The sequence below is a fragment of the Balaenoptera ricei genome, chromosome 20 (assembly GCF_028023285.1).
Source record: "Balaenoptera ricei isolate mBalRic1 chromosome 20, mBalRic1.hap2, whole genome shotgun sequence".
NCBI classification, from domain to species: Eukaryota; Metazoa; Chordata; class Mammalia; order Artiodactyla; family Balaenopteridae; genus Balaenoptera; species Balaenoptera ricei.
Window position 1 is genome coordinate 50,691,827 of NC_082658.1, and position 26,951 is coordinate 50,718,777.

Sequence of the window (26,951 nt, forward strand, 5' to 3'; positions counted from 1 at the left end):
CACCTAATTTCCCTGGTGAAAAAACAATAGTGCATGATGGTTACCAAAGGGGAAATGTCAGGGAGGGGAGGGATAAATTAGGAGCTTGGGATTATATATATATATTATATATATAAAATAGATAATCAACAAAGACCTACTGTATAGCACATGGAACTCTACTCAGTATTCTGTAATTACCTATATGGAAAAGAATCTGAAAGAGAATGAATATATGTATGTGTATAACTGAACCACTTTGCTGTACACCTGAAACTAAAACAACATTGTAAATCAACTGTACTGCAATAAAATTTTAAAAACAAAACAAATACTGCATGGCCAAGGAGTACGAAGAACATTGGTTTTAGAATGAGATAGGCCTGGGTTTGAATCCTGGTCTACCACTTCTTAGCTATGTGACCTAAGCAAGTTACCTAAGGTAGTCAGCTTCCTCATTCTAAAAGGGATCTAAAGCTATCTTCGTAAAAGGGGTTGTGGTGAGAGCTAAACAAATCAAAGTATGCAAAGTGCTTAGCACGATGCCTGGCTCCTAATCAGCGCTCATAAGTGGTGGTTGTGGGACTTCCCTGGTGGCTCAGTGGTTGGGAATCTGCCTGCCAATGCAGGGGACACGGGTTTGATTCCTGGTCCGGGAAGATCCCATGTGCTGCGGAGCAACTAAGCCCGTGCGCCACAACTACTGAGCCTGTGCGCCACAACTACTGAGCCTGTGCTCTAGAGCCTGTGTGTCACAACTACTGAAGCCCGTGCGCCTAGAGCCCCGTGCTCCGTAACAAGAGAAGCCACAGCAATGAGAAGCCCACACACCGCAACGAAGAGTAGCCCCCACTCGCCGCAACTAGAAAAAAGCGCATGTGCAGCAAGGAAAACCCAATGCAGCCAAAAATGAAAAGTAAATAAATTTAAAAATAAAACGGTGGCTGTAAGTTATTATTGCCCAAGGTCATGTGACCAAGCACATCAGGGGCTCCAGCTGCCCCTTCAAGAAAGATAGATGGAACTAGATCATGGCTGAGCCATTCCTGTCTCCTCTCTAATCAGGACTTTATTTTTTTCTTAAGTGCCTTTATGGAGCTCCCACATCTCCACGCCAGACTCCTACATGAGGCAAACTCTCCTTCTAGGAGTGGGACTCAAAAAACAGACAGTGGGTTCGCCGCAGACATCGGCCTATCTATCCTGCAAATGAGTCAGAACCGAGACCCCTTGAAGGAGTCCTGTAGTTTTGGTGCCAGCTCACTGGTTTCCGCTCCCTGTCCGTGCTGCACCCTCCCCCCAGCCACCGTGGCATCTGCAAGGCTCTGACCACAGCAGGCAGGCTCTGTAGCAAAGCAGAGGCAGATCTTCAACAGGAAGTCTTGGGGAAACATTTCCTCCCACGAACACCAGGCCTTTGAGCCTGGGCCTCTTCTCTCCCCAAGACTGCCCAGAATTAAAAAAAAAAAAAAAAAAAAAAAAAGGCGTTAAGAGGTCTGTCAGTGGGGAGGACTCCAGGGAAAAGGATCTGTGCACCACCTTCTAAGTCTCCATTCTGCCCCTTGGACAAGCCTCTTTGGAGGCTCTTGGTTTTCACCTGTAAAATATAAATAGTAACCGTCCCTCCTACCTCACTGAGTGTTGTGAGGGCCAAATGGAATGTTACTGATGAAATATTTTGGAAAACTAAAAGCTCTTTTTTTTGGTAGGCAGCATGGAGGCGGTGAAGGGACTTATGTCAAAAGTCCCATCTCGGCTCCGGGTTTCTTCTCTGTAAAACCAGAGGGAGGTGGGGTGGTGGCAGGGATGATCAGCTACTTAAAGTGTGCCATCTCTAGGGAAAGCCTCCCTAGGTCCGCGACCCAGCACATGAAGGAGGAAGTAGGGAGGGGAGGGGAAATCCCGTGGGTCGCTCAGTATCCCCCTCCCCTGCCCCTTTCACCCCGAAGAAGCGAATCCGCCACCGGGCCCAGCAGAGCGCTGGGAGGGAGGGCGCCGAGGCCGGCCGGGCGGTGGCGCGGGCGGGAGGCGGGGTTCCCCGGACCAGTCGAGCCACGTGCGGTTGTTTCCGTGCCGGGGCGATCACGTGAGCAGCGTCAGCTGACCCGTCACAGTGGAGCCCGGCGCTGGCGTCCCGCATCCCCCTCCCTGCCGCTCCCGGAGTGCAGGACCTTGCTGAGGGGTAAGTGCGCCCCAGCGCCCCCTCTGTCTTCGGCCCACCCCCGCCTCCTCCGTCCCAGCCCCTGTCCCTCGCCCATCCCCACCCACCCGGCTTGGCACCCCGGAAGCTGTGGCGAGGAGGGCCGTGGCCGGGCTCAGCCCCGCGCCGCCCCCAGGCGGCCAGGAGGGGATGGCCCAGGGGAGCAGGGGGCGGGAAGTCGCTCTTACCACCGAGGCCGAGGGCTGGTCGCCGCCCCCGAGCCCCGACATGGAGGAGCTGCTCCGGAGCGTGGAGAGAGACCTGAACATCGATGCCCGGCAGCTGGCTCCAGCCCCGGGGGGCACCCACGTGGTGGCCCTAGTGCCTGCGCGCTGGCTGGCCAGCCTCCGCGAGCGCCGGCTGCCCCCGGGACCGTGTCCCCGCGCTGAAGGCCTGGGCGAAGCGGAAGTCAGAACTCTCCTGCAACGCTCCGTGCAGAGGCTGCCCCCCGGTTGGACGCGTGTGGAGGTCCACGGGCTGCGGAAACAGAGGCTCTCTTACCCGCTGGGCTCCCTGCCTTTTGAGGAGGGGTCCGGCAGCCCGGAGACCCTCACTCGCTTCATGCAGGATGTGGCTGCCCAGAATTATCGCAACCTGTGGCGCCACGCGTATCACACTTATGGGCAGCCCTACAGTCATAGCCCTGCCCCTGCAGGTGTCCCTGCCCTGGACTCAGTACGACAAGCTCTGCAGAGGGTCTATGGTTGCCCCTTCCTGCCAGTGGGCGAAGCTACCCAGTGCCCATCACATGCCAGAGATAGCCCCTGTCCTCCTCGGGACAACCCTGCCTCTCCCAGTCTTCTGAGAGCTGAGGCTCTGTTGGAGTCACCAGAGATGTTGTATGTGGTGCACCCCTATGTGCAGTTCTCCCTGCATGATGTGGTCACCTTCAGCCCTGCCAAGCTGACCAACAGCCAAGCCAAGGTGCTCTTCATTCTCTTCCGCGTGCTGAGGGCCATGGATGCCTGTCACCGCCAGGGACTGGCCTGTGGGGCCCTATCTTTGCACCACATCGCTGTGGATGAGAAGCTTTGCAGTGAGCTACGGCTGGACCTGAGTGCTTACGAGAAGCTCAAAGAGGATGAGAAGGAGGAGATCTCTGTAGCAAGAAATGGGGCAGGCATTGAGCCCGGAGAGGAGGGAGGAGGGGGACCTGGGTGTCCCACCTGCCAGGAGGAACTTAGGGACCTCGTGCTAGACTGGGTCCATGGCCGCATCAGCAACTTCCACTACCTCATGCAGCTGAATCGGTTGGCAGGTCGGCGGCAGGGGGACCCCAACTACCACCCAGTGCTGCCCTGGGTGGTGGACTTCACCACGCCCCGGGGGCGCTTCCGAGACCTGCGCAAGTCCAAGTTCCGCCTCAACAAGGGGGATAAACAGCTGGACTTCACGTATGAGATGACGCGGCAGGCGTTTGTGGCAGGTGGCGCGGGGGGCGGGGAGCCACCGCACGTTCCTCACCACATCTCTGACGTGCTTTCTGACATCACATACTATGTGTACAAGGCTCGGCGCACACCCCGGTCGGTGCTCTGTGGACACGTGCGGGCGCAGTGGGAGCCCCATGAGTATCCCGCAAGCATGGAGCGTATGCAGAGCTGGACACCTGATGAGTGCATCCCCGAGTTCTACACCGATCCCTCCATCTTCTGCTCCATCCACCCTGACATGCCCGACCTGGACGTGCCGGCCTGGTGCAGCTCCAGCCAGGAGTTCGTGGCTGCCCACCGGGCGCTGCTGGAGAGCCGAGAGGTGTCCCAGGACCTACACCACTGGATTGACCTCACCTTCGGCTACAAACTCCAGGGCAAGGAGGCCGTGAAGGAGAAGAATGTGTGTCTGCACCTGGTGGACGCCCACACGCACCTGACCAGCTACGGCGTGGTGCAGCTCTTCGATCAGCCGCACCCCCGGCGCCTGGCCGGGGCCCCTGCCCTTGCCCCTGAACCTCCACTCATCCCCAGGCTGTTGTTCCAGACCATCCAGGAGAGCATGGGCCGGGAGGACTTCCCAGCACAGCTTACGAACGGAACGGGCAGGCCGGTTTTGGAGGCCACTCCCCATGAGGCTGCCTGGACCAGGGACAGGCCCGTGGTGGGGGAAGATGACTTGGAGCAGGCCACAGAAGCTCTGGATTCCATCTCCCTCACTGGGAAGGCAGGTGACCAGCTGGGCCCCTCTTCCTCCTCCTCCTCCTCCTCCTCCTCCTCTTCTAGTCAAGCCCCTCCAGGCCTCCTGCCTTTCTCAGGGGCCTCAGCCTCTCGACCAGGCCGCCGGAACAAAGCTGCTGGGGTAGACCCCGGGGAAGGTGAGGAGGGCAAGATTCTTCTTCCGGAGGGCTTCAGTCCTCTGCAGGCTCTGGAAGAGTTGGAGAAACTGGGCAACTTCTTGACCAAAGGCCTGGGGGGCCGCTTGGAGGTGCCTCAGCAGCCCCAGGTCCAGCGAGCCGTGCAGCTGCGGGACCTCTTCCATCGGGACATGCAGGCGCTGGGTGTCCTGTTGGCTGAGATGGTGTTTGCCACCAGGGTCCGGACACTGCAGCCTGATGCGCCTTTGTGGGTACGCTTCGAGGCTGTTCGGGGGCTCTGCACACGCCATCCCAAGGAGGTCCCTGTGTCTCTGCAGCCCGTGCTGGACACGCTCCTGCAGCTCAGTGGCCGTCAAGGCCCCGTGGTTGTAGGGAGGGGCAAGCTGGACCCGCTGTTTGAGTACAGGCCCGTCTCCCAGGGATTGCCCCCGCCCGGCCCGGCCCAGCTCCTCAGCCCCTTCAGCTCCGTGGTTCCCTTCCCTCCGTACTTCCCCGCGCTGCACAAGTTCATCCTCTTGTACCAGGCAAGGCGCGTGGAGGACGAGGCCCAGGGGCGGGAGCTGGTCTTTGCTCTGTGGCAGCAACTGGGTGCAGTTTTGGGTGACATCACCCCCGAGGGCCTGGAGATCTTGCTGCCTTTTGTGCTGTCACTCATGTCTGAGGAGCACACAGCCGTGTATACGGCCTGGTACCTATTTGAACCTGTCGCCAAGGCACTGGGCCCCAAAAATGCTAACAAGTACCTACTGAAGCCTCTCATTGGTGCCTACGAGAGCCCCTGCCGGCTCCATGGGCGCTTCTACCTGTACACCGACTGCTTTGTGGCCCAGCTAATGGTGCGGCTGGGCCTGCAGGCCTTTCTCGTCCACCTGCTGCCCCACGTCCTGCAGGTGCTGGCGGGTGTGGAGGCCTCCCAGGAGGAAAGCAAGGGCCTGGCGGGGGCTGCAGAGGATGAGGAAAGTGGGCTCCCGGGGGCCAGGCCTAGCTCCTGTGCCTTTGGGGAGGAGATCCAGATGGATGGGCAGCCTGCTGCCTCCTCAGGCCTGGGCCTCCTGGACTACACGTCTGGCGTCAGCTTCCACGACCAGGCCGACCTCCCTGAGACGGAGGACTTCCAGGCCGGGCTCTACGTGGCCGAGTCCCCTCAGCCCCAGGAGGCTGAGGCTGTGAGCCTGGGCCGGCTGAGTGACAAGAGCAGCCCCAGCGAGGCCTCCCTGGGCGAGGAGCGCGTGGCAGACGAGGGGGGCGCCCCGGCGGACAAGAGCAGCCTCAGGTCAGGTGACAGCAGCCAGGACTTGAAGCAAAGCGAGGGCTCCGAGGAGGAAGAGGAGGAGGAGGAAGGCTGTGTGGTGTTGGAGGAGGGGGAGGGGGAGCAAGATGAGGTCCCCGAGGCGTCTGAGCTCACGCTGTCCAACACGGTGCTGTCCATGGACACGGTTGTGGCCGGTGACGGCGGGGCCGACGGGGAGGAAGAAGAGGAGCCGCTGACCGAGCGGTCGGAGGGCAAGGAGCAGGAGATCCTTCTCGGTGAGTCCTCAGGCCTGGAGATGTCGGTCTGAGAGTCACCGTGTGCGGAGCCCCTGCCCTGTGCCAAGCAGTGGGTCGAGCAGATCCACACGCAGCAGAGCCATGGGCCTGCCCTCCTGGAGCTCACGTCCGTGCTGTAGGCAGTCTTCCGTAAGCACGAGTTCTGTTAGTGCTACAAACAACGTGGCTGGCTACCACGAGAGAATATAACATGGGCTTAGATCTCATTTTCAGGGGTCAGAGAAGGCTTCCTTGAAAGTAGGGCCTGCTGAGGTTCAATGAGGAGGAGGTGGCTGGGCGAAAATGGCAGGCTTTGCGGTGGGAAGAGCATTCCAGGCAGAGGGAACAGCATGTGCGAGGCTCTGAGGCCGTCACGGTTCCATTAAAGAATCTGTGAAAGGCCAGTGTGGTTAGGCTGAGAGAGTGAAGAGAAGCGGAAGGGGAAGAGGCCAGAGAGGGTGGTAGCCAGGGCCTGATTTCGGAGCTGGGGGAGATTCACTGAAAGGGTCACCTTCCTGCAGGGTATGCCCGAGTAGAGGTGCCTGGAGCAGCCCCAAAGCCAGACTCCCACAGGCCAGCTCTGCCGCTGCTAAAGGGAGGGTGGTGGCGTGGGGTGGCCAGGCGCTGGCTGGGCTCCTGGGCAGAGTTGGCCTCCGCGTCGGCTAGGCGGGGTCCGTGGGGTGGGGTGGGGGAGTAGTGAGCCGCCGTTATCTGATGAGCTCAGGGCCTGCTCCCGCCCTGCAGATACGGCCTGCAAGATGGTCCGCTGGCTGTCCGCCAAGCTCGGCCCCACCGTGGCCTCTCGCCACGTGGCCCGGAACCTGCTCCGCCTGCTGACGTCGTGTTATGTTGGTAAGGCCGGGGATGGGGCTTCCTCCAGCCCTTTGCCCATCTTCGGCCCCCTGTAGCGCATCCTTCCCACTTTCACGTCGGACCACCTCCTGGCCCGGTCCTGGGTCCCAGTCTGTAAGCTCCTTCCTTCCTTGGGTGAGGCACGGGGAGACCCCAAGCTAGAGTGAGCAGGAGTGGCCACCGCAGTCCCTGAAGGCCCACTCCCTCCTGCCTTCCACTAGCTGCTCAAGGCTGCTGACCCTTCCTTGGCAGGGCCCACCCGGCAGCAGTTCACCGTGAGCAGTGGCGAGAGCCCTCCGCTGAGTGTGGGCAACATCTACCAGAAGAGACCAATATTGGGCGATATAGTATCGGGACCCGTGCTCAGCTGCCTCCTCCACGTCGCCCACCTGTACGGGGAGCCTGTCCTCACCTACCAGTACCTGCCCTACATCAGCTACCTGGTCAGTCACCGTTTGGTAGCCGGGGTCTGGGCGGCCAAGGAGCCTGAGGGCCGACCCAGGACCTCTTTGGGTTCCCGGCGGTCTGTGAGGCAACCTGGCCCTCATCTGCTCTGTGGCCCTAGGTGGCCCCGGGTAGTACCTCAGGCCCCAGTCGACTGAACAGCCGCAAGGAGGCGGGGCTGCTGGCAGCGGTGACTCTGACCCAGAAGATCATCGTGTACCTCTCAGACACCACCCTCATGGACATCCTGCCCCGTATCAGCCACGAGGTCTTGCTGCCCGTGCTCAGCTTCCTCACTTCCCTCGTCACGGGGTAGGGCCCTGCACCACCCCACAGGGGAGCAGCCCAGCTGAGGGGGTGACCTGGGGTGCGGGGCGTCAGGAGTCCTGGTTCTCATCCCAGCTGGGTGACCCTGAGCAAGCCACACCTGTCCTGTGCCTTCGTTTCCTCATCTGGTCTGGACCAGTTGGTCTTATAGCTTCTTTCATTTACAGCTTTGGATAGATCTGGGGAAGCCCTGCAGAGTCAGTGGGGGCTGGAGCTTATAAGCTCTATTTCCAGGTTCCCAAGTGGAGCCCAGGCCCGGACTGTCCTGTGTATGAAAACCATTAGCCTCATCGCCCTCATCTGCCTGCGCATCGGACAGGAGATGGTCCAGCAGCACCTGAGCGAGCCCGTGGCCACCTTCTTTCAAATCTTCTCTCAGCTGCATGAGCTTCAGCACCAGGTGGGCAGACCTACCTGGCTGGGGTGGGCTGGCCAGGGGCCGTGGCCTCCACTGACTCCCCGGGCTTCCTGCCCACAGGATCTGAAGCTGGAGTCCGTGGGCCGCAGTGAGGGCCAGCTGCCAAAGGTGGCCTTCTCCGATGGGCAGCTGCGGCCTGTGGACCCCACCCTGCTGGATGAGCTGCAGAAAGTGTTCACCTTGGAGATGGCGTATACAATCTACGTGCCCTTCTCCTGCCTGTTGGGTACTGGCCCATCACGTCCCCTCCCAGCCTCTGTGGCTATAGCTCTTCCCCTGGGAGGGCCCCATGCTCCCCCAGCCCCTAGAGTCAGGAGTGGGTGTTCAGCACAGTTCTCTGGGTCAGAGCAAAGGGATTTGGCCTTAGGCCCCTGAGTCCCAGTGACGTCTAAACAGGGGTTGAGCTTTGGCCGGCAAGGAGGCACGGGAGCAGCCTGGCCTGTCCCTGGGGTGGGCAGTGGAGTCAGGCTGCCGGGCTGACGTCTTAGCAGCTGTCTGAGAGGAATGAGCAGCCCACTGTTCACGTAGCTTCCCGTATAGGCTGGGCCCTGTGCCAAGCGTCTACGTGTGCCATTGCCCTGAATAGGACGAACAGCCCTGGTCAGATATGTTGTCATCCCACCACTGAAATCTAGGCTGTGGGAGGGAGAGCATGACCTGTCTTGTTCACCGTTCTGTTTCTGATGTCCAGCATGGCACGCAGCACATGTGTAAGATGCTCACGTGTCCATACTGAAGGAGTGAATCCACGTTTTCCTGGGGAGGAAACAGGCTCAGAGATGAAGAGTTACTTGCTTAGAGTTGCACAGACAGTACCTACCCTGCCTTCTGTGGTTCCCAAGCCCTTGGGTGGGTGGTTGGTGGCAGTCGCTTGCCATCTCCCCTAATCTCAGGACCTCTCCCACTCCCATCCAGGTGACATCATCCGGAAAATCATCCCCAACCACGAGCTGGTGGGGGAGCTGGCGGGACTGTATCTGGAGAGCATCAGCCCAAGCAATTGCAGCCCTGCCAGCGTGGAGCCCACCGCACCCAGCACCGGCCCTGAGTGCGACCCCCAGGGTGGGGGCTGCCCCCAGGATGACGGCCACTCGGGGACCTTTGGGAGCGTCCTGGTCGGCAACCGCATCCAGATCCCTGATGACTCCCAGCCTGAGAGCCCCGGCCCGCTGGGCCCCATCTCCGGGGTGGGTGGCGGGGACCTCGGCAGGCAGAGCGAGGACAACGCGCTGAAGCGGGAGCTGCCGCGGAGCGCGCACGGGCTGAGTGGGAACTGGCTGGCGTACTGGCAGTACGAGATCGGCGTGAACCAGCAGGACGCCCACTTTCACTTCCACCAGATCCGCCTGCAGAGCTTCCCCGGCCACTCAGGGGCTGTCAAGTGTGTGGTGCCCCTGAGCAGCGAGGACTTCTTCCTGAGTGGCAGCAAGGACCGCACTGTGCGCCTCTGGCCCCTCTACAACTCTGGGGACGGCACCAGTGAGACAGCCTCACGCCTTGTCTATGCCCAGCACCGCAAGAGTGTCTTCTTTGTGGGCCAGCTTGAGGCCCCGCAGTGTGTGGTGAGCTGTGACGGGGCTGTGCACGTCTGGGACCCCTTCACAGGTGAGCGGGCCCAGGTGAGGCCTGTTCTGTTGCTGCTGTCTGGTACTCCACCAAGGGTGGTGGGTTGGGGTGTAATGGTACGTGGTTGAGGGTGACCCAGTGAGGCCACAGAGAGGGGCGTCTAAGACTCGGAATCCGTCATACCCAAGTTTGAATCGGCTCTGCCAACTTACTTGCCGAGTGACCTTGAGCAAGTCACTCTGCTGCTGGAAGTATCAGTTTTCCTATCTGCAAAATGGGAATCAGAACAGCTGCTTTAGAAGATAACGCATAGGGGTTTGGCTTAACGTGGAGCACGTAGTACCTGGTTGGTAAACAGTTGCTCACTTATTTTTTGTCATCGTAGGCAGAAATAAGGTTAAAAAGCAGGGGGTGAGGAGGTAGAGTAGCATTGAGGTAGGTGGTGGGGAGGTAGCTTTCGGCGGGGGTGCTGTGTGAAGAGAGCGGCCTGGCTTGGCCATGGAAGTAGGAAGGTGGGAGGGTCAAGAAACATCTTTAGCAGCATTTACTGAGGTTTCCTGGGATGTGGGAGGCAGGTACGGGGTGGGTTGGGGGGATACGAGGAGTCGGGGCTCTTCCATCAGTGGCTGGGACCCAGATCCACCGTGCCTTTCCTGCCCAGGGAAGACCCTTCGCATGGTGGAGCCGTCGGATAGCCGGGTGCCCCTGACCGCTGTGGCTGTCATGCCCGCCCCCCACACCAGCATCACCATGGCCAGCTCTGACTCGACCCTGCGCTTTGTAGACTGCCGGAAGCCTGGCCTGCAGGTCAGGGGCAGCCTGTTCCCTGAGCCCTGGCCTGGGTGCCTGGCAGGGAGGAGAGACCCCTGAAGAGAGGAGGCCAGGGCAGAGTTTCTCTTTGGTGACGGATCACACGCAGCAGCAAACCCTGGGGTGGGGGGGGACTCTGGCCCGGGATTTGGGGAGCCCCCCCTGGATGGGGGACGAGGCTCAGGCCTTCCAGCTGTGTGGGTTGGGGGATGAGCTGGACCTCGGGGAGATGCGGGTGGGAGCAGGCGGTGGCGCCTCAGCTTGTCTTCCTCTGCCCGCAGCATGAGTTCCGCCTGAGCAGCGGGCTGAACCCTGGACTCGTCCGCTCCCTGGCTGTCAGCCCCAGCGGCCGGAGTGTGGTGGCCGGCTTCTCCTCGGGCTTCATGGTGCTCCTGGACACCCGTACGGGCCTGGTTCTGCGTGGCTGGCCTGCCCATGAAGGGGACATCCTGCAGATCAAGGTGACAGACCTGGTCCCCCTCCCCTCCTGGCTGACTGCTCCAGCCCTCACCTCTGCTTAGAGCCCACCCAGGACAGGCTCCAGCTGACCCCCCTTATACCTGCCCGAGGACTGATGGGCAGGGAGGGTCAGGAGCCAGCTGCACCACGGGGGCCTCGGCAGGAGGCTGGCCTCTGGGTGGAACCGGGGGGCCGAGCTGACCCTGCTGCTTCCTGGTGATGTTCTAATGAGTAACCCTTGTCCATATTTGTCTTGCTTGGAGGATCAGGGGTCAGGCCCTGTCCGTGACCCAGTCAGGTTAAATAAAGCTCAGCTGGGAGGCTGTTTACTGCCCCCAGACCACTGAGCAGAGTCCATGCCCCTAGCTGGGCTGTCCCGGTGCGGGCAGGGGCGGATCGGGCATGGGAATCCTGCCCCCACCTCCACCCCCAGCCCATTTTCAATCACAGACCTCAGGGAACTGCTCAGGGAGGTGCAGGAGGGGAGGAACAGGGCTCTTTGTGGGAGGGTTTTTCCAGGCAACTGGGACTCCCTCCCCATCCTAAGTGGCAGCCAGGGGACATGCACTGCCACTGCTGGGGGCAGGCAGCCCCTGGTTCCCTCCAGGGCCCCCCAGGGGATCCTGGGTTCTGGATGCCTCTAAATTCTGACTTTCCAAGAAAGCATCAGGAGGTCTCTGGGGTCAGCCTGGGTGTTAATCCTGGCTCTGCCACTTATGGGTTCTGTGACCTTGTATGATTACTTAACTTTCCTGAGCCTTAGTGTTTTCCTCTGTAAAATGGGAACAATGACAACAGCTTCCTCATAGAGTTGTTACGAAGATTAACCATGGTAAGACGTTTAATATACCTAATACAATGCTTGACGTAGTAAGTGCCCAAATTATAATGATGACTAGGTTGATGACACTTAATATTCCTTTTAACTAACGTTAATATAACGTGGGAGGGTGGCAGCCTGTCCCCGGCTCAGGATGCCCTGTCTTCCTGGGAGATACCGTGGGAGGAAACAGGAAGACCCTGGTCCCTGCTGAGGCTCTGCTCTCCCCGGGCAGGCGGTGGAGGGCAGTGTCCTGGTCAGCTCTTCCTCTGACCACTCCTTGACTGTCTGGAAGGAGCTGGAGCAGAAGCCCACACATCACTACAAGTCAACATCCGATCCTATCCACACCTTCGACTTGTACGGCAGCGAGGTGGTAACCGGCACCATGGCCAACAAGATCGGCGTCTGCTCCCTGCTTGAGCCGCCTTCCCAGGCCACCACCAAGCTCAGCTCCGAGAACTTCCGTGGCACGCTCACCAGCCTGGCCTTGCTGCCCACCAAACGCCACCTCCTGCTGGGCTCAGACAACGGGGTCATCCGCCTCCTGGCATAGTCCGAGGCAAGAGCTGGCCAGGCGGAGGTGGGCACACGTCCTCTGGGAGTCCATCCCTCACCTTTGTTTCCCCAGCAACATCCCTCCTGGCAAGCCTCAGGCCCCACGCCCTGGGTTCCCACATGGCCTGCCAGCTGAGGTGGCGTGGAGGTCTGGGCTCTTGAACCCCCAGAGCCACTGAGGCTGCCAGAAGGGAGCTCGTTCATGGCTCGGGGCGATGCTGCCCCACCAAGCCAGCAGGAAGCAAGAGGGAGAGCCTGGGGAAAGCATCGCTGCCCTCTCTTCTCCCCAGCTCCACCCTCTGCATCCACATGGGGACAGGAGGCTCTGGGAAGGGGAAGGGAGACTCTCCCTGCCTAGCCAGCCTCCAGCCACAGCACCCCTTGCTGGGCTCTCTCTGCCCCTGTCCTGCAAGGACCGGGCCGCCGCCCCAGTCCAGGACACTGATGGTGCTTGGACTTCAGCCTCGAAGGGCTGGCCATGGTCCAGGAGTTAGGGGCCTTGGGTGGGGGTTGAAGTGTCCTCCCAGCCAGGCCCCACCCAGTGTGGGACCAGTAGGGGAAGAAAGAGGGCAGGACTGAAGGAGAGAAGATGGACTGGGCCCGGTGGTGCCTGCCAGGAGCGACCCCATGCCTTGCCTGCCCACCCGTCACCACAGTGTTTGTGCCTTGAGCTGATGAGACAGCCCCTGGGTCCAGAGCCCCTGGGGGAGTGGGTCCAAGACCCTGAAAGAAGGGGCAAGAAGGATCATCTCTGCATCTCAGGTCTCCCTCCTCCAGGGGACAGGGAGACCTAGGCATCCCCGGGTCCTCACATTCTGGAGCAGAGATGAGGTCTGAGGCTGGGCCTCTGCTGCCTTCTCACTATTTGCAATAGTTGTAAATATGATCAATAAATTCTTTGGAAGAGCCATGGAACCGAGTGAGGCTTCTCTTTTTTTTCGGCCGTGCAGTGGAAGCACGGAGCCCCAACCCCTGGACCACCAGGGAGGTGCCTGAGTGAGGCTTTTCTTGACGACGGTGCTAGGGTGGGGAAAAGTTGAAACCCTGCAGCTTCCGGGACAGTGAGGAGAGGGTGAGGAGGTGGGGAGGCAGCCTGATCTCTGTTCTTCCGGCGGTACAGGGTACAGGGCTTCTGGTTCGTGCAGCCCCAGGCCAGTTTCCAGAACGCTCACCCTTGAGGAGTGTAAGGAGGTATTGTCCCGATGAAGTAGGGTGCTGGGAGAGGCTGTGTCCCTCCGCATCTTTTCTCTCCCCACCCCTCCTTCTGGATCCAGGCTGGAGGCATCCAGCCAGGAGCCTGGGCACGTGAGGGTTGAGGATGGGCATCCTATCCTGGGTTCCCTGCGTCGTCTCTTGCAGCTTCCACTTCCCTCCTCTTGGGAGGGGGAGGCAGTTATGGGGGTGAGGAAAGGACATTGGAAGTAGGAACCTGGATGTAACTCTGAGCCCAGCTCTGTGTCCTTGGGCAGGTCACACAGCTTCTCTGAGCCTGACTAAAACAGGGATAACCTCTCACTTCACGGGGTCACTGGAAGGCCCCTGTCCTTCCTGGATCTGCCCTCCGGCTGAGGACAGCCTCATCGACCGTCTCCTGAACCTCCTTTCTCTAGGCTCAAGTGGGACCCACATCTACGGGGGTTCCAGGTAGCTGTCCCAGTATTAGATGCCTTGGTGGGAAAGGGGTTTTTGGTCCCAATATCAATGTTTAACCGGATGTGCAGGTCAATATTTACCAGAAGAGAAAGCAATTGGAACAGGGGTTGGCTGAGAGCAAAGGTCCTGGTGGGAGGGGAGGGCTCAGCTGGGCTGGCTGGAACCCGGGCAGAGCGTGGGGAGCACCCAAGTGGGGCCAGAGGGACATCGTGTGCAGCAGCGAGGAGCCTGCCGAGGTAAGATGGGTGGCTTGGCCTGGAGCTGCCCACCTTGCCGAGGGGGTCTGGGCTGAGTTTATGCAGGAGGCCTGTCCCTTCCCCGCCTCCTGGGGTGATGAGGAGCCACGGTGAAGGTTCTGGGGGGAGTCCCTCTGGGAAGTGAAAGACTGGAAGCGTTTTCTTGGCAGGAAGATTCAAAAGCCCAGGTTGGAGATCAGGGCCCTGGCCAAGGGTCCTCGTGTGGGATGGGGATGGGGCCAGGGGTGATAGAAGGATGCTTGAGATGGGGGCAGGGTGGGTGTGTGTGAGACCTGCTCCGAGGCCGGACCAAGACCTGCCCATCCCCACCCGCCAGCCTGGCTTCCCGGAGCCAGCCTGGGGCAGAGAGGGGGCCAGGTCCTGTGTTTTCCGTAAGTCCAAAGGTGGCTCTGGCCAGAGTCATTCATTGGGCTCTGCTGTTGGGTCAACAAGGCCAGTCTCTGGCCCAGCCCACCACCCCTGCTGAGACCACAGTCCTGTCCACCCTTGTGGGCGAGAGCAGACCAGCCAGAAAAGGTGGGCCGATGGACAGCCGGTTGGATAGGAGCTCCGGGGTGGGAGCCCCAGTACGGAGGAGGCTTCAGGGCAGGCCTCCCAGAAGAGGGCCCTTGGGCTAGACTGACAACAGCCATTGCTGAGTGCCAGGCCGTGTTGTCAGGGCTCACGAAGACTGACTTAGGTTGGTCCCTGCAATACACACGGGTACAGGTAGGGACTTTCGCCACCATTTTACAAGATGAGGCAAAGCCCAGAGGGGTTAAGGGAGATGTCCTACGTCCTCTGCCAAGAGGCACAGCCTGGATTCAAACCCAGGTCTGACTCACAACACCAGGTCTTGAAGAATGGGGACTTTTTTTTTGTTTGGGTAATATTTTCCCCTTATGAACAAGAACATTTTCAGTGCATGAAAAGTGAACAACCAGAAAACACAAAGGGGAAAAAGCAATTCAGGGAGGAGTTCAAGCAATTCACCGCTCAGAGTGCTGTGCTTTGGGCGTGTGTGCTGCCGCTGTTGCTGTCCCCTCCTTGGTGATGGCTCAGGACTTTGGCTGCCCGTGAGCGTGAGGGTGGGATTCCATGGCGGGGCGGGTGTGGGCGCCAGGAAGGAACGGAGGCTTCCCATCCCGCACAGGAACATGGCGCTGCTCTGGGGGCTCCTGGTGCTCAGCTTGTCCTGCCTGCGAAGCCCCTGCTCAGCGGTGAGCCTGGGCCGCGGTCTGGGTGGGGCGGGGAGGCGGCTGCGGGAGAGGCCAGGGGTCTCGGGGAAAGAGGAGGGGGGCAGGGTCGAGGGAGGTCTTGGCTTTAGGGGTTCCCTCGCCTCTCCTCGTCCCTTTCTCAACAGTTCTCTCCTGTGAGCACCATGGAGCCCTTGGACCTGCAGGTACTGGGGAGAGAGAGGCACGGCAGGGAGGAAGGCCCCAGGGGGCCTCGCCTGTGGCTGGTGCAGGGTGGGGAGACCTGCGGGAAGGGTTGCTCTCCATCTGCTTCCTCCTTTCTTCAGCTGATGAGCGGGCAGACCCAGCAGAAGCTACCCCTACTTTCCCTCCTCAAGTTGGGCAACCAGGTACAACCAGGTGGGGCTGGGGAAGAGTGGGCGGGGCCTGAGGGAGGAGGACCATCAGCAGGGGCAAGGAAATGGGGGGAGGGTGGCAGTGAGGCTGAGGCCTGAAGGGAGAGGGTGGGAGGGACCAGAGGAAGGGACCTAGTCCCCTGAATGCCATTGCGCATGTCTGGACTGGGACAAGGCCCTGCTGTCCCCAGCACAGGGGCTTTGAAGGAGATCTTCAACACAGAACCTGGAGCTGACCCCTTGACCCCACTGACCCCTAATCTGTCCCTGCAGGAGCCTAGTGGCCAGACTGCCCCAAAGAAGGCCCCAGGAGACTGCAAGGGGTTCCCAAACCCGGAGCAGACCCGCAGGCTGGCCCAGGCCATGATGGCCTTCACCACAGACCTCTTCTCCCTGGTGGCCCAAAGCTCCACCAGGCCCAACCTGATCCTGTCGCCTCTGAGTGTGGCCCTGGCACTGTCTCACCTGGCACTAGGTACTGTGGGAGCACCTGTCCAGACCAGCAGAGCTGGGAGGCCAGTAGGAACTCTACCTACCCCAGAGTTTACGAGCAGGTGCTTCCTCCATCAGGGTCACTTGGATGTTTGGTAAAAATGCAGACTCCAGTCTCTGTGAATGAGAATCCCAGGGATTGGGCCCAGGATGTGCTTCTGGTGATTTTTGTGCAAGAATATGATAGGTACAATGTCTCCGTTGGACTGGAGGGTCTCACTGTGGGACCTTCCCCAGAGAGGGAAGGCAATAGGATGAGGTTGCCCAGATTGGCAGCAGCAGAGATGAAAGTAAACTTGGGAGTCCTGTCCCTCAGACCAGTTCAGGATATGGGAGGAGAAAGTGCGGTCTCGTGGGCACGTTCACTGTAGGTATTCAAGAGGGTTGGGAGAGGGCAGTGGGGGCGGGAAGGACCACAGCTGCTGTGTCCCCTCCAGGTGCTCAGAACCAAACGCTGCAGAGGCTGCAGCAGGTGCTGCATGTGGACTCAGGGCCCTGCCTCCCCCACCTGCTCAGCCGCCTCTGCCAGGACTTGGGCCCTGGGGCTTTCCGATTGGCTGCCAGAATGTACCTGCAGAAAGGTAGGTGCTGGTGGCAGACACTCCCTAGGCTGTGCCCTGGGGTGGACAGGGGTGAGGGAGATGGGTGTGGGCTCAGGCAGCCAGTTGGAGCACAGGTGGTTGTGGGGCCCAAGTCCGGGCAACAGCCTGTGGGCCCTTCTGTGTAGGATTTCCCATCAAAGAGGACTTCGTGGAACAATCAGAACAGCTCTTTGGTGCAAAGCCCGTGAGCCTGACGGGAAGGAAGAGGGATGACCTGGCAAACATCAACCAATGGGTGAAGGAGGCCACAGAGGGGAAGATTGAGGATTTCCTCTCAGATCTGCCAGATGACACAGTGTTGCTTCTCCTCAATGCCATCCACTTCCAGGGTGCGCTCCTCCCCTTCTCGGGTCCCTGCCCGCAGACCCTACCCCTGCCCCGTAGGCACACTTTTTTCTGAGGGTCCCTCTTCCTCCCCAGGCCTGGGCCGGGAGGGTAGGAGACAGGTAATGGTGTGGCAGGGCGGAGGCCCAGGAACTGGATGGGGCTGTTGTGGAGAGAGTTCCCTAGGAGGAAACCGAGTCTTAAAAGACCTAGGGGAGGTTCCTGGGAACATGGCAGGGCAGGGGAGAACGCAAGCCCAGGTTCTGCAATCGCTCCAGGGAACAGACCTCAGATTACCTGGGTATCACCTGGCACAGCACCCCCTGGCACCTCAGCCTCCACCTTTCATCCCTTAAATGGGTTCTGGGTGGGATGGGGAAGAGACTGGTGGGGTAGAATCTACCTTGGTCCCAGTCTATATGGCCCTTGCCCTCTGCTGGATTCAGGCTTCTGGAGGAGGAAGTTCGATCCGGATCTCACGCAGAGAGACACTTTCCACCTGGACGAGCAGTTCACGGTGCCGGTGGACATGATGCAAGCCCACACGTACCCGCTGCGCTGGTTTCTGCTGGAGCAGCCTGAGATCCAGGTCACCCTTGACTCCCCAGCCTGGGCTTGGGTGCTGGGAGGTGGAGAAGGGAGTGGGCACCTGTGGAACAGGCACAGGGGTCAGGGGTGTGCCCCACCTTCCTTGCAGTCACGTCGCTGGGGCAGGTGGCTCTGAAAGGTCTCGCTGTGCCCCCATCCGGGGAAACTGAGGCTCCAGGCACTGCGGGTTTAGTGGAGCACAAGGAAACCAGATCCCTGTTCTGGGGAGGGAAGACACACAGTGCACGAACAAACATAAATCAACAGGATAATTTCAGATAGTGGGGGGAAAGGTATTTTAGCTAGAGTGGTCAGGGAGCCTTCTTTGAGGAAGGGATACTGAGTTGAGTCCCAGGTGATCTTTGGTTATGGGAGTTTATTACAAGGACCCATGGGTCGTGGGGCAGCACAGGGCCTCAGCACCCTGAAGCCTGGGAGATGCGACCTGAGCTCTCACACGGTGCTCCTTGGAAGGGAGGATCTGATTGGGATGGATTTGTCAGCATCCTGATGGAACATTCTGATTAGAGAGAGTGCTATGTCAAGCTATCTCAGGTGCAGCCTCCCTTGCTTGCAGCCTAAACATGGTCCCCTCGGCCTAAGCAGCTGATCCCTGGGCCAGTCGGCTGTGGCTGAGACGGCAGTGTTGGTTAGTTTCACAAGGCCGCTTCTGAGAGGGGCTGTGGGTGAGGCAGGCCCTTGGAGCAGTGTCCCAGCTTCTCTCCGGTTCCCCCTGACACGTGGTCCATCTCGTTCACCTCTCCACCAGTTCTATCCTGCTTCTCCTTCCCGCCAGGCTGTGTCCTGCCCACACCTCCTTCACCCTTCCGTCTCCATCCTTGGCCCTCCTTGGTCTTCCTCTTGTCTCGCCCGCCCTCTGCGGGCTGGCCCGGGTAGCCAGACACTGGCACTCCCCTCCCGCCGCAGGGGTCCTGCCCCCTGGGTGCTCTGCCTGGAGCCCGAGGAGTCACATCCACCAGGGCCCATGGAGCCCAGTGATTTTCACACTTCTTTAGCTGCGGAAACTCTGTTCACATGAGATCTTACCCCAAATCACAGTATAAATACACAGCCCGGCAAAGTCACTGTTGGAGGAGAGAGGAGTGGATAGGGTACCGCCCTTGGCAGCGGCTCCTCCGCTAGGACAACCTGGTCCATTGTACGCATGGAAGTGAGAGGCGGACACAGGGGGTTCCTCACCCTGAGTCACGGGCTAGCTGGTAGCAGAGGAGGAGAGAGAAAACTACCAGTTACTGAGTGAGTGCCACCTATGTGCAGACACTCGGCCAGAAGCTTTAAAAGCTCATCTCTTTCCGTCACATGTCAGCCTGCAGTGTGTGCAGGTAGGTTACTCCACAGGTGAGGAAGTGGAGGCACAGGGAGACCCCACATACACCTGTGAAGGGTGGACTGTCTCATGAGCGATGCTGGCCCGGTCCCCCCCTCGGCCTGGGTGCTTCCTGGTCCTCATGCTGTCTCCTTGCCTTGCCTGCAGGTGGCTCGTTTCCCCTTTAAGAACAACATGAGCTTTGTGGTCATCATGCCCACCCATTTTGAGTGGAACGTGTCCCAGGTGCTGGCTAACCTGAGCTGGGGCATCCTGCACCAGCCCTTGCTGCGGGAGAGGCCCACCAAGGTCCAGCTGCCTAAGCTGCATCTGAAACACCAAATGGACCTGGTGGCCATCCTCAGCCAGCTGGGTAAGGAGGCCGGGCATGCGACAGCTCCCGGCTCAGGCTTGAGGGGGTGGGTAAGGAGGAAGCCCCCAGCCGGCAGGTCTGAGGCAGAGCTAGACTTGTGTCCTGGCCTTTTCTGGGGCTTAGGGAGGTGAGAGGGTTTGATATGCACCCTCGGACTCTCTGTCCTGGGCAGGGGGTGGGGCAACGGAATGAGGACCTGCTCTGCCCAAGACTGAGCATCGCAAAGAATCCTGGGTGGAGAGCCAGGGGTGGCAGGTGAGCCTCGCTGGCTCTCCTGCAAGAGGCACGAGGAGCCCACCAGGTACAAAGAGCTCAGTCTCACGGGGTCGGCAGAGGAGGAATCAGGTACTTACAATTCAGCGTAAGTGATAAGACAGAGGGCTTCTCTCTAGTCCACCCAGGGAAATATCAAAAAGGCATCTGTCTGGACTTCGGGGCAGGGGCTCAGGGAAGGCTTCCCGGAGGAAGGAACCTTTAAGCTGATACATGAAGGTTAAATAGGAGTTAACCGGCAGTCTGTGGGTTCAAGGTGTTCCCTGGCCGGGATGCCAGACACCCTCCCAGGCAGGTCCATGCAGCGTATGGGGCAGAAGGCAGCTCTGACCAGCCATCTCCTGGCCTGGGCAGGCCTGCAGGAACTGTTCCAGGCCCCGGACCTGCGTAGGATCTCAGACCAGAGCCTGGTGGTGTCCAGCGTGCAGCACCAGTCCACACTGGAGCTCAGAGAGGCCGGCGTGGAGGCGGCCGCGACAACCAGCACGGCCATGTCCCGCATGTCCCTCTCCTCCTTCAGCGTGAACCGCCCCTTCCTCTTCTTCATCCTCGAGGACAGCACGAGCCTGCCCCTCTTTGTGGGCAGCGTGAGGAACCCCAATCCCGGCGCGCAGCCGGAGCCCAAGGAGCAGCAGGATTCCCCTGACAACAGGGACTTTTTGCAGCACCAGAAGGTCTTCCCCCGCGGAGACAAGCCCTTCGGCCCTGACTTAAAACTTGTGCCCCCCTCGGAGGAGGATTACCCCCAGCCTAGCAGCCCCAAGTGAGGGGCTGTGGCCGCCAGCATCCCGAGTCCCTGCTTGGACCAGCCTCTCAACTCATGTGACTCTTTCCAAACAGCTTTGCGGGATTGCGGGCGGGGGCCTGGGGGGCAGTCTGGGAGAGGGGAGGAGGGGAGCCATTCTCTCCTCTCCTCTTGGGGAGTTTGGGGTGGGGTGGCGCTGGGAGGAGGGCAGGCATCAGGGAACCATGGGCCTTGATCCCGCATCATTTCTTCCAAAGGGGCTCAGAGGGTGTCCTTGTCTGGGGCTTGGGCGGAAGGGCAGCTGTGGGTTCATTTTTGTCAGGAAGGTAGGTAGGTTATTCCCGAAGTTGGCTGGGTCGCCTCCACGCCTGTTTACCAGAGAGGGAGGGACAGGGAGAAGTGGACACCCTGGCTGGGGAGACGGGGTGGCCCGGGGGTGCCGAGCACTGTCGTGGGGTTAAACACGTGGGTGGAGGTCGAGCACCCTGTGCGACTGCCTCTGCCCTGAGCTGCCCACCAGCCTCCAGCCCCCCCTGTCGCCTCAGTCTCCCCGCTGGTCCTCGGAGGTGCCAACACTGCCAGGACTCCCCTTCTTTCCTCTCCCCTCTGTCCCCTCTGCCTGGTGTCTCAGTGGCTGAGGGGACGGGGGGCATTAGCTCCCGAAGGCTCTTTTGTAAAGTTTTTGTAGTGATTTTTATGCCACCTGAATAAAGAATGAATGGGCCTGTCTGCTTTGATGTCACTGTTTGGGGCGTGGGTGGGAGCAGGGGCGCTGGAGGAAGGCGGGAGGAGGCCACAGGCTGGGCCCCGAGGAGCAGCAGCCCTCTCTGTGCCACGTTTGGCCTCTGGCCACTCGCCAGCCCTTCTGAACCGTGCCGTCCCTCTGACTTCACCAGCCCTGTCCAGGGCCACCCCCTTGCCAGCCTGGATCTGCTCTCAGCTTGTTCCTCTCTACGGACCTCAGGCAGCCGGCAACAAAGGCGACTCAGAATAGCACCAGCCTCCCGGTTTGGGAGAAGAACTGGCAATTAGGGAGCTTGAGGAGTTTCTAATTACATGCCAGCCCTTCTGCCTGGAGCTGGCGCCCGCCAGACGGGGGCGGGCAGGCTGCCGGGAGCACCGGCTCCAGCTGGAGGCTGTCAGCGCCTGAGGATATGGGGGAAGCAATTGGGGGCACCCTGGCACAGGGCTGGGGGCAGCATGGGTGTCCACGTGGGTGGGCCCTTGTCTGTGAGCGCAGGGCGTCCATGTGGCAGCAGCCACCTGCGGCCCTGTAGCGCGGTGGTTAAGAGCAAGTCCCTAGGATGGGATCTCGCTTCTTACAAACCAGCAGTGTGTGGAGATGGGAAATAAATCAACAGTGAAATACATGGTATGTCAGAGGGTGGTGAGAGCTCTGGTGAGAAATAAAGCAAGGAAGGCCTCCCTGAGGAGGTGACTTTTGGAGCAGAGACTAGAAGGAGGCAAGGGTGGGTACTACGGGGACATCCCGGGGAAGAGTGTCCTGGGCAGAGGAGTGGGAGCTGCTCAAAAGGTTCAGGGTGAGCAGGAGATTCGTGGGGCTGGAGTGGAGGGGGTGAGGGGGGAGATGTAGGAAGGAATCAGAGAGAAACTGAGGACAGACCACTGAGGGATTTAGGGCCACTGTAAAGACTGTTGTTGTTATCTTAGGAGAGGTGAGAGATAACTGGAAAGTTAAATCAGCAAGCCCACCAGCTTAATTTTACCTCCTGAGTTTTTCTCAGCTCTCTCTTCCTCTCCATTTGGGCTCTAGCCACGGTTTGGATCTAGTCATCACTCCCGAGGGTCACTGCTGTTGCCTCCCGGGTTCTCCCTGCTGCCGGTCTGGCTGCCTTAACTGCATTCTCTGCCCTGTAAATACTAGTCAGGTGCTTTCTGTGTGCCCAGCAGCTCCCCAGGCTCTGGGGCTGCAGCAATGAAAAAGCCAACAAGACCTCTGCCCGCCAGAGCCTAAATCTGGTGGTAGAGTGGTCCAGACAATAAACAAGTTAAAATTTTGGGTTGAAGTATAGTATGCCAAGTACACAAGTCATAACTGTACCTAAGCATAATGAATTTGTTTCACGAACCAAGTACCCCTGTGAAACCAGTACTCAGATCAACAAACAGTACTCACTCTCCTGGCTTCTGATAACAGACTAGTTTTTTCTGGTTTTGAACTTTATGTAAAGGAGTCGTGCAGTCTGTTCTCCCTCGTGCCTGGCTTCTTTCATTCAACCTCCTGTTTGTGAGATTCATCTGTGTTGTTGGGGATGGCAATTATTCATTCACTGTGGAAGGCTTTTTAAAAATTTATTTATTTGGTTGCGTGGGGTCTTAGTTGCGGCAGGCAGGCTCCTTAGTTGTGGCAGGTGAACTCTTGGTTGCGGCATGCATGTGGGATCTAGTTCCTTGACCAGGGATCGAACCCTGGCCCCCTGCATTGGGAGCATGAAGTCTTAACCACTGTGCCACCAGGGAAGTCCCTGTGGAAGGCTTTAATTGAGGGGCACCATGGTCTGAGGTAAGCTCTGGAAGGCTCATTTGGCTTCTGTGAGGAGAACAGACTTAGAGGCACAAATGCAGGAGGAGGGAGGCTGGTTAGCAGGCAAGAGACGTGGGTGGCTTGGCCCAGGCTGCTGGCTCTGGAAATGCAGGAAAGTGGTCAGACTTCAGGTATATTTTGCAGGTAGATGTTATAGAATTTGTGCATAGAGTGTATGGCAGATGAGGGAGAGGAAAGAGTCAAGGATGGTGGGGCTCATCATTCAAATCCCCGGATTTTTGTGTTGAGAAAAATGGGTTTTACTGAGATGGGAATCAGAGTGAGGGACAGATTTTAGGATTGATTGGAGATTTCCATTTTGAACATGACTGAAATGCCACACTAATATAGGGTGGCCATATGTCCCAGTCTTCCCTGGGACGGTTCGAGTTATGTCTGTGGTTCCAGCTTAATTCACAGCACCTGCTTTCGTGCTCAGAAGTGTTTGGATGATGAACTGTATGTTCCTCTTACATTCTGGGTATCCATGTGGCTATGTCAAATTGGGCTGGAAGCGTATATTTGGGAGCTCACAGATGCATTGAAAGTTATAGAACTGGCAGAAATCACCTAAGAGGAGATGCAGATGGAGAGAGAAGAAAAGGGCTGCCAGAATCAAGCCAGCAAGGAAGATGGAAAAGATGGGGCTTTTGAGGTGTGAGAAAAATGAGAGGGTATGGAGAGTCAGGGTTTCAAGGAGGGACAGTTTGCTGTCTGCTGGCGAGGGCAGAGATGTCCATTTGGTGGTCAACGCAGACGTCACCCGTGAACTTGGCGACAGCAATTTCAAAGGAGAACTGGGCACAGAAGCAAGTTGGAGAGTGAGGAAGGAAAGGCGCTAAGAGTAAATAGCTCTTTCCCGCATGTCTGGGAGGGAGGATGGAGAAATGGACGGTAGCTTTAGGGGATGCGGCAATACAGAAAGAGTCTTTAAAGAAGGGAGTAGCAGATGCTGCTTAAAGGCTGTGGAATGGTCCTTCAGAGAAGGATTACATTGATTAGGCAGGAGAGGGGGTACCTGCAGGGGCCTAGTCCTTGAAGAGCACCAGTGCAGGCCCTGTCCTTTGGCAGGCGTGGGACACACTGCTTTCACGCTACTTGGAAGAAAGAGAAATCTTCTTTCTTTATAAGTTATTATGAATAATTAGGATATACAAAAGGGTATAATCAATCGTATAAGGCCACTGTCCAGCTTAAAAAATATTCTCAGGATAATGATAGTCCTACATTCCCTTCCTCAATCCTTCCCCTGCCCCCAAAACCATCATTTGTTTTTTATTATTTTCATGCATTTCTTTTACTTTCACCACATGAGTTTTAATCCCTGAGTGGTATATATTAATAGTATCATTCTGTGTGTGTTTAAACCTTCCACAAATGTATCAACCTGCAACTTGGCATCCCTCCATATTGTGAGATGAATCTGTGTTGATGTAAGTGGCTTCCCTTTAGTATTTCTCAAAGCTGTAGGCTTTTTTTTTTTTTTTCACCCTTTATCTAATATCCCGTTGCTGGACATTGAGGGAGCTTCCTTTTTTTTTTTTTTTTTGGCCACTACACAGTGCTGCTGTAACATTCTTGCTACATCCTTGTGCACGTGTGCAGAGTCTTTTCGGCTCACATGTTTAGGAGTGGAATTGCTGAGTTGTGGGTTTGGGTTTTCCATCTTTCACTGCCAGGGCTGCCACATAAGGTTATGCACAACCTTGCCATTTGTTGCCAGATTGTTCTTCAAAGGGGTTGTATCAATTTGTATCAATTTATGTTCTTATAAGGAGGGCCTAAGAGATCCTGGCCGTCCGTCCACATGCTCACCAATACTTGGTATTGTCAGATGTTTCAATTTTGCCCATCTGATGAGTGTGAAATACACTTATCAAAGTATTTAATCTGCATTCCCCTGATTACGGGTGAAAAACATCTTTTCATAAATTTATTGGCCACTCAGGAGTCTTCATCTGTGAATTACCTGGGCCTATTTTTCTGTTGCATTGTTTTTTTCTTTCTTTTTTTAAAAAAAGTTGATTTGTAGTTCTTTCTATATTACAGTTAGTAATCTTTGTCAGTTATCTGTGTTACAAATATTTTCTCTTAGTGTGAGCCTTGCCTTTTCATTTTGTTTTATGGTATCTGTTCATGAAAACAAGTTTTTGATTTTAGTGCCAAATTTATCAATCTTTTATAATTTGTGCTTTTTTTGGTGTCTTTCTAAAAAAACTTTCCGACTGAGAGATCACAGAGAAATCCATCTATACATTTTTCTAAAATATTTACATTTTTTCCTGTTGTGTATCTGTGTTTGCATTTGTTTTTTAAGCCATTAAAATTATCTCTGAAAGGATACATATGAAAGAGATTAACATCAGCTGTCTCCAGGGAGTGGAATCAGGTGACTGGAGATCAGAGTGAAAAGGAGTCATTCATTGTATATCTTTAGTTGCTTTTGAGTTTTGAACCATATTAAAAAAATACCTATTCAAAAAAATAAGTGAATAATTTAAATAAAAAGTCATTAAAAGGTTCTGCAGGGAACCCTCCTACACTGTTGGTGGTAATGTAAACTGGTACAGCTACTATGGAGAACAGTATGGAGGTTCCTTAAAAAACTAAAAATAGAGCTACTGTATGATCCAACAACCTCACTCCTGGGCATATATCCAGAGAAAACCATAATTCGAACAGATACATACACCCCAATATTCATTGCAGCACTATTTACAATAGCCAGGACATGGAAGCAACCTAAATGTCTATTGACAGAGGAATGGATAAAGAAGATGTGGTACATATATGCAATGGAATATTACTCAGACATAAAAAAGAATGAAATAATGTCATTTGCAGCAACCTGGATGGACCTAGCGATTGTCATACTGAGTGAAGTAAGTCAGACAAAGACAAATATCATATGATATCGCTTATATGTGGAATCTATAAAAAGAGGTATAAATGAACTTATTTACAAAACAGAAATAGAGTCACAGATGTAGAAAACAATCTTATGGTTACCAGGGGGGAAAGGGGGCGAGGGATAAATTGGGAGATTGGGATTGACATATACACACTACCATATATAAAATAGATAACAAATAAGGACCTACTGTATAGCACAGGGAACTCTATTCGGTACTCTGTAATGACCTATATGGGAAAAGAATCTAAAAAAGAGTGGATGTATGTATATGTATAACTGATTTACTTTGCTGTACAGCAGAAACTAACACAACATTGTAAATCAACTATACTCCAATAAAAAAAATTTAAAAATGTTAAAAAAAAGGTTCTGCAAAAACAGAAATTGTTTTTCAGAAGCATTTAAACCCCTAATGCACCTACAGTTAATCTTTGTGCATGGTGTGAGACAGGGATCCAGTTTTAAATTGTCCACAGGATAGTCACGCCTTCCCACCTTTCTATGCTTAGCTCATTCTTATTCAAGACTCAGCTTAGATTCATATATTCCAGCTGTGCTGCCATGATACCCTATAGAGCAGTGCTGTCCAGTAGAATTACAATGCAAACCGCATATGTAATTTAAGATTTCCTAGCAGCCACGTTAAAAAAGAAATAGGTGAAATTAATTTTAACAATATACTTATTTAACCTAATATATGTAATCAGGGTCAAAATTATTGAGATAGTTCACATTCTTTTTCATACTAAATATTCAAAATCTAGTGTGTACTTTATACTTATAGCAGATCACAACTCAGACTGGCCACATTTCAATTGCTCTATGGCCACATGTGGTTAGTGGCTATCATATTGGACGGCATGGCTGTAGAGACCGCTATCACAGAATGTGCCGAATTATACTGGAAGGATCTGTCCTCACATCATCCTCTGTTATTAGCCAGTGAGCTTCTGAAGGGCGGGCACTGAGTCTTAGTCATCTATGTACTCCTTCTCTGTGTACCTAGTGAGTGCTTTG

The 26,951-nt window shown here is 56.6% G+C and overlaps 2 protein-coding genes across 7 annotated transcripts; both read left to right on the forward strand.

Annotated features, from left to right (window-relative positions):
• Nucleotides 1–2,049: 2,049 nt before the first annotated feature.
• Nucleotides 2,050–13,186, forward strand: WDR81 (WD repeat domain 81). 4 transcript variants are annotated; one of them, XM_059907337.1, is made up of 10 exons: nt 2,050–2,161; nt 6,762–6,869; nt 7,122–7,312; nt 7,435–7,625; nt 7,875–8,040; nt 8,119–8,284; nt 8,974–9,663; nt 10,286–10,431; nt 10,716–10,895; nt 11,949–13,186. In XM_059907337.1, the coding sequence occupies exons 2-10, from the start codon at nt 6,776–6,778 to the stop codon at nt 12,267–12,269; spliced, it is 2,145 nt and encodes a 714-aa protein (XP_059763320.1). In that variant the 5' UTR covers nt 2,050–2,161; nt 6,762–6,775; the 3' UTR covers nt 12,270–13,186. The 4 variants fall into 4 exon arrangements, with proteins under 4 accessions (XP_059763320.1, XP_059763317.1, XP_059763318.1 ...); XM_059907334.1 differs by having other exon boundaries at nt 2,092–6,017; XM_059907336.1 differs by lacking the exon at nt 2,050–2,161 and adding an exon at nt 6,042–6,167.
• An 888-nt stretch (nt 13,187–14,074) lies between these two features.
• SERPINF2 (serpin family F member 2) lies at nt 14,075–20,605 on the forward strand. 3 transcript variants are annotated; one of them, XM_059907239.1, is made up of 10 exons: nt 14,075–14,160; nt 15,314–15,380; nt 15,524–15,562; nt 15,683–15,745; nt 16,025–16,226; nt 16,681–16,824; nt 16,971–17,174; nt 17,616–17,758; nt 19,253–19,457; nt 20,085–20,605. In XM_059907239.1, the coding sequence occupies exons 2-10, from the start codon at nt 15,318–15,320 to the stop codon at nt 20,495–20,497; spliced, it is 1,476 nt and encodes a 491-aa protein (XP_059763222.1). In that variant the 5' UTR covers nt 14,075–14,160; nt 15,314–15,317; the 3' UTR covers nt 20,498–20,605. The 3 variants fall into 3 exon arrangements, with proteins under 3 accessions (XP_059763222.1, XP_059763223.1, XP_059763224.1); XM_059907240.1 differs by lacking the exon at nt 14,075–14,160 and adding an exon at nt 14,803–14,889; XM_059907241.1 differs by lacking the exons at nt 14,075–14,160; nt 15,314–15,380; nt 15,524–15,562 and having other exon boundaries at nt 15,680–15,755.
• Nucleotides 20,606–26,951: the final 6,346 nt, after the last annotated feature.

What these genes read in the sequence shown, in the direction of transcription:
- WDR81 (XM_059907334.1), top strand. Translation starts at nt 2,330, where the DNA reads ATGGCCCAGGGGAGCAGGGGGCGGGAAGTCGCTCTTACCACCGAGGCC. An exon ending in TGCCCTACATCAGCTACCTG is followed by an intron (nt 7,313 to 7,434) that starts GTCAGTCACCGT and finishes CTGTGGCCCTAG; the next exon opens with GTGGCCCCGGGTAGTACCTC. An exon ending in GCCCTTCTCCTGCCTGTTGG is followed by an intron (nt 8,285 to 8,973) that starts GTACTGGCCCAT and finishes ACTCCCATCCAG; the next exon opens with GTGACATCATCCGGAAAATC.
- SERPINF2 (XM_059907239.1), top strand. Translation starts at nt 15,318, where the DNA reads ATGGCGCTGCTCTGGGGGCTCCTGGTGCTCAGCTTGTCCTGCCTGCGA. An exon ending in TGCGAAGCCCCTGCTCAGCG is followed by an intron (nt 15,381 to 15,523) that starts GTGAGCCTGGGC and finishes CTTTCTCAACAG; the next exon opens with TTCTCTCCTGTGAGCACCAT. An exon ending in CAATGCCATCCACTTCCAGG is followed by an intron (nt 17,175 to 17,615) that starts GTGCGCTCCTCC and finishes TGCTGGATTCAG; the next exon opens with GCTTCTGGAGGAGGAAGTTC.